We start from the raw sequence: 8,296 nt of genomic DNA on the forward strand, positions 1-8,296 counted from the left end.
GCATCTCCAGTTAAAAGGACCAGGCAGGAGGTGATGGGAAAGACTTCTGCCTGAGACCCTGGGGAGCTGCTTCCAATCTAAGTAGGCAATACTGACCTTGATGGACCAAGGGCCTGATTCAGTAGAAGGCAGCTTCATGTGCGGCTGTATGAAGTGTTGTTCTCGGTTATGGATATAACGCCGAACTAGGCATGCCAGTGCTATGACTCTGCATGCGGCGGCTTCTTGTGTTCAGCTCTCCCCATGATCGTGCTAACTTTAACACTAAAGACTACCACATCTTTTGGGGCACGGAAACGGGCAAGGAGTCTCTCCAAACGTGATGACGTGCACTGAAGCCTGCCGTGCGCCGTTGTGCGCAGCAGCTGGGGGCCGTCACGAGCGGCAGAAATATTTTGTCACACAGTCGATGGTGCTCTTGCCAAGAGCCTGCCTGCTCCAGAATCTACGCAGCACGGAGCCCGAAATCGGCATCCTTTTGAAAGCCAGAGAGTGGCTCCAAATATCGCGAAGGACGCCTCCATGGAAACCAACACCGAAATTAGCAAACGCGGGAACCCGCGCGATGATGCGCACGGCATTGGCGGTGGTTGCTAGGGACATGTTGACAGGCATCTGTTGCAACAGAGACAGACACCTCCCCTGTGCAATGCCACACTTTCTTCTCCTTCCTTGGGAGACAGACACCCACACACTCGACAGGCCCCATCAGCCCAGCTGTCAATATTTGCTAACACGTTCCACCACAGATGCCCTCTCGGCGACTTTGAACCAGCTCTGTGCTGCTGTTCAACACCCAGGAAGGAAGAGGGGGAAACGTGCTGTGCAAAATCCCCCATCATAATGTGGTGTAATTGGTAGAGTGTCAGACCAGGATCTGGGAGACCCAGGTTCGATTTCCCATTCTGGCCACGGAAGCTTGCTGGGTGACCTTGGGCCAGTCACACATGCTCTCAGCTGCTTTGGGTCCCCTCTGGGGAGTGTAGCGAGGTATAAATGGAGAAGGAGGAGGAAGAGAGGGAAAAGGAAGAGGAGGAGGAGGAAGAAGAGGAGGAGGAGGAAGAAAAGGAGAAGGAAGAGGAGGAGGAGGAAGAGGAGGAGGTGGATGAAGAAGAAAAGGAGGAGGAGGTGGATGAAGAAGAAAAGGAGGAGGAGGAAGAGGAAGAAAAGGAGGAAGAGGAAGAAAAGGAGGAAGAAAAAGAAGAGGAGAAGGAAGAAGGGGGAAAAAGGAGGAGGAGGAAGAGGAAGAAGAGGAGGATGAAGAAGAAAAGGAGGAGAAGTGGAAGAAGAGAAGGAGGAAGAAGAAAAGGAGGTAGAGGAAGAAAAGTAGGAAGAAGAGGAAGAAGAGGAGGAGGAAGAGGAAGAAGAAGAAGAAAAGGAGGAGGAAGAGGAGGAGGAGGAAAAAAAGAAGAAAAGGAGGAAGAGAAGGAGAAAGAAGAGGAAGAAGAGGAAGAAGAAGAGATTGGATTTATACCCCTCCCTTCACTACCCAAGGGAGTCTCAGAGCAGCTTACAAACTCCTTTCCCTTCCCCTCCCCACAACAGACACCCTGTGAGGCAGGTGGGGCTGAGAGAACTCTGACAGAAACTGCTTTTCCCGGCCAAGAACTGCTGTGCTAGAACTGTGGCTTGCCCATGGTCATCCAGCAGGTGCAAGTGGAGTGGGGAATCAAACCTGGTTCTCCCAGATTAGTGTCCGCACACTTAACCACTACACAGAAGAGGAGGAGGAGGAGGAGGAGATTGGATTTATCCCCTGCCCTTCACTCTGAGTCTCAGGGCGGCTTACAAACTCCTTTCCTTTTGCCTCCCCTCAACAGACACCATGTGAGGTAGGCGGGGCTGAGAGAGCTCTTTTTGAGGATTGCTCGTTTGAGAACAACTCTGAGAGAACTTGTGACTGACCCAAGGTCACCCAGCTGGCTGCATGTGGAGGACTGGTGTCTCAAACCCGGTTCTCCCAGATTAGAGTCCATGCCTTTAACCACTACACCAAACTGCAGGAGGAGGAGGAAGAAAAGAAGGAAAAGGTGAAGGAGGAGAAGGCGAAGAGGAGGAAGAGGAATAGTAGTTGGTTTTTATACCCTGCTTTTCTCTACCTTAAAGAGTCTCCGTGGCTTACAATCACCTTTCCCTTCCTCTCCCCCCAACAGGCACCTTGTGAGGCAGGTGGGGCTGAGAGAGTTCTGAGAGAACAGTGACTGGCCCATGGTCACGCAGCAAGCTTCATGCAGAGGAGTGGGGAACCAAACCCGGTTCTCCAGAATAAGGTCTGCCACTCTTAAGCACTACACCACGCTAGCCATGTGTGTGTATAAAGTGCTGCCAAGTCGCAACTGACTTCTGGAGACCCCAGTGAGGGGATTTCGAGGCAAGGGAGAAGCAGAGGTGGTTGGCCATGGCCTTCCTCTGCACAACCTTCCTGGGTGGTCTCCCTTCCGAGTACTGACAACAAGGGGCTTTCGAGGCAAGTGAGAAGGAGAGGTGCTTGGCCATTGCCTTCCTCTACAGAGCCTTCCTTGGTGGTCTCCCTTCCAAGTACCAACCCTGCTTAGCTTCCAACTTATGGTGACCCTGGCAAGAGGTTTTCAAAGCAAGTGAGAAGCAGAGGTCGCCATTGCCTTCCTCTGCAGAGCCTTCCTTGGTGGTCTCCCTTCCAAGACTTATGGTGATCCCAGCAAGGGGCTTTCAAGGCAAGTGAGAAGCAGAGGTGGTTGGCCATGGCCTTTCTCTGCAGAGCCTTCCTTGGTGGTCTCCCATCCAAGTACCGACCCTGCTTAGCCTCTGAGCTCTGACAAGATCGGGCTCTGCCATGCCACCTAACCTCCCAATACATAGAGGGAAGAGAGAGGATTACGTCCCAGGGAAGACTATGGTTACTCAGCTATGGCTAGGGTTCCCAGGTCCTCCCTAGCTACTGGCAGGGGGTGGGGGTGGTAGGATCGCCAGATCCAGGTTAAGTAACTCCTGGAGATTTGGGGGTGGAGCCTGGAGAGGGCAGGGACCTCAGTGGGGCACAATGCCGCAGAGCCCACCCTCCAAAGCATCCATCTTCTCCAGGGGAACTGATCTCTGGAGATGAGCTGTAATTCTGGGGGATCCCCAGGTCCCACCTGGAGGATGGCATCCCTAAGAGGCACCTTCAGAGAGCCAGTTTGGAGTGGTGATTAAGTGCACGGACTCTAATCTGGGAGAACCGGGTTTGATTCCCCACTCCTCCACATGCAGCTGCTGGTGTGACCTTGGGTCAGTCACAAGTTCTCTCAGAGCTGTTCTCCCAAGAGCAGTCCTCCAGAGAGCTCTCTTAGCACCACCTACTTCACAGGGTGTCTGTTGTGGGGAGGGGAAGGGAAAGGAGTCTGTAAACTGCTCTGAGACTCTGAGTGAAGGGCAGGGTATAAATCCAATTTCTTCTTCTTCTTCTTCTTCTTCTTCTTCTTCTTCTTCTTCTTCTTCTTCTTCTTCTTCTTCTTCCTCCTCCTCCTCCTCCTCCTCCTGACATTTATCCATCCTAAATGGATTTTTAAAGATAGACTTCACCAAATTCCTGAATTGCCTTTTGGAACTGGTTTAGGATTGATTTTTTTAAAAAAAATGCATTAGCACTCCCCACTCCTGGGTTGTCACTAATGCTTCCTCTAAGCTGTGGAGTTTTGTAAGCAAAAATTCTACTTTGTGGGCGATTGGCATAAAAGTTGTGAGCAAGTGATTTGGCTGCTGCATAAATTTGTTTGCCCCGGAGCCATCCTTCCTGAGCTGAGACAAAAAAAGGTGTGAACCAGAGGCTAAAAAACTGTGAGCTGGCTCACACTAATTCAGCTTAGAGGGAACACTGGTTGACACCCATGTAAATCTTCAGCACATTTTTCGGAGCCGGGAGCAATGCTCCCTCTAAGCTGTGGAGTCCTGTGAGCAAAATTTCTACTCTATGAGCCCCTGGCATTAAAGTTGTGAGTGGGTGATTAGGCTACTGCATAAACCAGTTTGCTCTGGAGCCCTCCTTCCTGACCTAAGGCAAAAATCTGTGCGCCGGAGGCTAAAAATCTGTGAGCTAGCTCACACTAACTCAGCTTAGAGGGAACACTGGTTGGGAGTTATGGCTCGGGAAAAGCCCCCCCTCCACCATCTCAAGGGTGCCCCCTGTGCCCCAAGTTACCCATCTTTCCAGGTGCGTCTCTCTGCCCTTGCTGCATTCGAAGTCAAAGACGGATTTCCAAAGCATCTTCATAAATCAAATGAGCAGAGTTAGTGCAGGCTTAATATGACTTGACTGGATTAATAAATTACGGCCGCCTGGCTTTCCTTTGCCGATTGCTTTCCATAATGAGAATATATCACTGTAATCGCCCGGCCTCGCCAAGAGGTCAGCAACATTTGTTCCGGTGCCAAGTCATTAACTCCTTGTGGCCCTGAGCACCGCTCTGGCTATGTTTATGACAGATGATGGGGGGTTTCAGATACCAAAGATGACAGCGATGGCTGCCGTGCAGGTTCGAAACATTTAATGGCTATTGACAGTCAAATAGGGGTGGGGGGTGGGGGAGAGAATCTATGGCTGAGAAAGTGCAACTAAGGGAGAATGACTCATAGCAACATCGAAAGATGGGGTTGGAAGGGACCTCAAAGGTCATCTAGTCCAACCCCCGGGCAATGCAGGAAATTCACAACTACCTCACCTATACTCCCCCAGTTATCCTTGCTCTATGGAGGAAGGGGAGGGAAAGTCCCTCCTATGGTAGATAACTCTGGGCAGCTCTGTATGTGACTGTAAGCTGTAAACTGACATCCAGTGCAGTGTACTGCTTAGGTCTGAGTTCGGATTCAGGAGGCCAGGTCTTTTTGGCCTGATGGGCAACAGGAGAAAATGGGGGGGGGGGCTGAAAGGACATCCCACAACACTGTAACCCCCAATTTGGACTGCACAGCCAGAAGTGACATTGTTATGTCACAAGATGCTCTAGGATTCCGCTGAAACTCTATGGTTTCTACCATAGAATGTTGGAAGAATCGTAGAGCGCCATGTTCTCAGATATAGAATTATCTACTTGTTAAAATTCCAGCTGCCTGAAATTACTGATATTCTGAGAGAAAGTGGCCAGATGTATCATGCTTACACATTTCAGAAGAGTGGTAGCATTAGGCTCTTGCTAGAGATGGGAGGAGGAGGAGGATAAGAAGAAGAAGACTGGATTTATACCCCGCCCTTCACTTGGAGTCTCAGAGTGGCTTACACACTCTTTTCCCTTCCCCTCCCCACAACAGACACCCTGTGAGGTAGGTGGGGCCGAGAGAGCTCTTTCGAGAACTGCCCTTTCAAGGACAGCTGTGCCAGAACTATGGCTTGCCCAAGGTCATCCAGCAGCTGCAAGTGGAGGAGTGGGGGAATCAAACCCGGTTCTCCCAGATTAGAGTCCGCGCACTTAACCACTACACCAAACTGGCTCTCTCTCCCCAATTTGCCTCTGGCTGAATCTAAACAATCCAGGATCTCATCTGATCAATCACTAATAGCTCATGTTCACTACAAGTAGTCATACTCTTTGGAGTTCTCCCTTTCTCTCCTGATGGCCCCGGGTCTTTTCGGCCACTGAGTGACACAGAGTATCGGACTGGATGGCCCATTGGCCTGATCCAACATTGGCTTCTCTTATGTTTTTATGTTCATCTTCCGCCACCCTTCCTTCAGCCAGATCCCATGAACGTATACTCAAAAATAAGTCCCACTGAAAGCCAGGCGGTTCCAGGATCTGGTAGACCCGGATTCCAATGCCCATTTTGCTATGAAGCACATTGGGTGACCTGAGGCCAGTCACGCTCTCCCTAACCTACCTTGCAGGGAGGTTGTGAAGATAAAGGGAGGAAAGGGAACCAGAGAACAAGAGGAACTGATGACAGGAACTGATAACTGTATTTTTTTTTTTTAACATGAACGTTGGAAAAAGACCCCCCCCCCCCTTCCCATCACATCAGGAGAGATTAACCAGCCATAGAGAATGGCCCAATAAAGAGAGAAAAGGCCTCAAGTGTCCTCTGCTTTGCAAATGACTTCCCCCAACTTCTGCATAACTGGAACTGAACGCATGCATGCTATTGGTCATTGCAAATTGGTGCCCTGGGAGAGCCTCCCAGGAGAGGGCGCTGGAGGCGCCCCTCGGCAGAAAGGGTCTCTTACAGCTTGTCTGCCCGATCCCATGTGGTCCAGCTGGCAGCTTGCCATTGGTCAGCGCCGGCTCGGTCTGAATGCTACAGTATGCAAATGTGATGCTAATACACGAGGCTACAGAGATTTTTGCCTTCACGTAGAAGCTGCAGCGCTGATTAGGCGAGGCGGAGTGACCCTCTGGGGACTCCCTTAAAATAGCCGCCTTCATTTAGGGACAATCGTCACATTCTTCTTAATTAACTTTCATTTACCCAAGAACGAAGGCCACGATTTTCCCGATTTGCCGCACTCCTTTTTGTTGATAACCAGACTGCTGGCGGCGTGATAAGCATTTGCTAGGGGGGTGAAACAGACTAGAGTGGTGAAGCCAGACATCCAGTTTGGTGTAGTGGTTAAGTGTGCGGACTCTAATCTGGGAGAACCAGGTTTGATTCTGCCCTCCTCCATTTGCAGCTGCTGGATGACCTTGGGCAAGCCATAGTTCTGTTAGAGCTGTTCTTCTCGAGGACAGTTCTCTCAGAGCTCTCTCAGCCCCACCTAGCCAATTTGATGTAGTGGTTAAGTGCGGACTCTAATCTGGGAGAGTCGGGTTTGATTCCCCACTCCTCCACCTGCACCTGCTGGATGACCTTGGGCAAGCCATAGGAGTTTGTAAGCTGCCCTGAGACTCCCTTGGGTAGTGAAGAGCAAGGTAAAAGTCCAATCTCCTCCTCCTCCTCCTCTTCCTCCTCCTCCTCTCCATCTTCCTCCTCCTCCTCTTCTTCCTCCTCCTCCTCACAGGGTGTCTGTTGTGGGGAGGGGAAGGGAAAGGAGTTTGTAAGTTGCTCTGAGACTCTTGAGTGAAGGGCGGGGTATAAATCCAATCTCCTCTTTTTCTTCTTCTTCCTCTTCTTCTGGTCCCCAGTGCTGCTGTTGAAAGGGGACTAGACCCCCTTCTTTGCAGAAACCGCCTGATGGCAACCGGGAAGTAATTGGCCGGCCATTTTTAAAAAGCCTCTTTGCAGAACAAAGGGACGCCCCAAGGGGAAGAGAAAAATAAGCCCCCTGAACATCCAAGAGCACTGAGGAAGTTATGGGAAATAATCGACAGAGGAGAAGTTCCCATTTTCGAAATGCCAAGCTCGGCCCCCCCAGAGCTGCCCTCCTCCATAAAAAGGCCATTCGTATCCCGATTTCTCATTAAGATAGCAAGGAAGGTATTTCGGAGGAGAAGAAACCCCGTGCCCTGGCACTGCCGATGCAGGAGGGCTTATCTAAGTTAGTAGACTGTGTGCCAGGTGATAGGACAGCCAATTTTGTATTTGGAAAAAACACGGTAACTATGTTCAGCACAAAAAGGTGGATTCGGGAGACAGCCAAGGAAAGTTAGGCCCGGGGTGCATGCAGTTTGCGGCTAGGAAGGGGGCAGTCCTTGTTCCCGCTGACTGCGATTAATCCTCAGGAACCCGGATAATTCTTGCCAGTCCACCCAATCTCTAGACGCTTTCGATGCCGGGGTATCACAAGAATGGCTGTGGGATCGGGAAACTGGTGCCATTTGGGTTTTCACACAGGACACACCCCAAAGAAAGAGTAAAATAAAGGGAGATGGAGGGGGAAAGAGAAGAAGAAGAAGAGGAGGACGAGGAGCAGAAAGAAGAGAAGAAGAAGGAGCAGGAGAAGGAGAAGAAGAGGGAGAAGAAGGTGAAGAGGGAAGAGGAGGAGGAGGAGGAGAGAAGAAGAGAAGAAGAGATTGGATTTATACCCTGCCCTTCACTCTTGGAGTCTCAGAGCGGCTCACAATCTCTTTCCCCTTCCCACAACAGATACCCTGAGAGGTAGGTGGGGCTGAGAGAACTCTTTTGAGGACTGCTCCTGAGAGAACAGCTATGAGAGAAGAACTAGTAACTGACCCAAGGTCATGCCAGCAGCTGCATGCGAAGGAGTCAAACCCGGTTCTCCCCGATTAGAACCCACATTCCTAACTGCTACACCAAACTGGCTGTATATGGAAGCTTGAGAACATTTGGAGGCCGAAGGGTTAAGCACTCTCTCCTTTCCCTGCATGGCTCCAAGGCAAACTGAGGCTGCACAAGCCGGTGACTTGCATTTAACTGACTGCCTATGGGGCACAGCTTCCATCTTATCTTTCAG

General features: G+C 50.7%; 1 protein-coding gene across 1 annotated transcript in view; it reads right to left on the minus strand.

Moving 5' to 3' along the window:
- Nucleotides 1–720: 720 nt before the first annotated feature.
- LOC107110346 (thrombospondin type-1 domain-containing protein 4-like) overlaps nt 721–8,296 on the minus strand; it is a 519,752-nt gene continuing 512,176 nt past the window's right edge. Inside the window, exon 17 of the mRNA XM_015411125.1 lies at nt 721–785. Within this exon, the coding sequence (XP_015266611.1) occupies nt 721–785 (65 nt within the window). The remainder of the gene's footprint in view (nt 786–8,296) is intronic.

This window comes from Gekko japonicus, unplaced genomic scaffold (genome assembly GCF_001447785.1).
Source record: "Gekko japonicus isolate JY-2015 unplaced genomic scaffold, Gekko_japonicus_V1.1 scaffold796, whole genome shotgun sequence".
NCBI lineage: Eukaryota > Metazoa > Chordata > Lepidosauria > Squamata > Gekkonidae > Gekko > Gekko japonicus.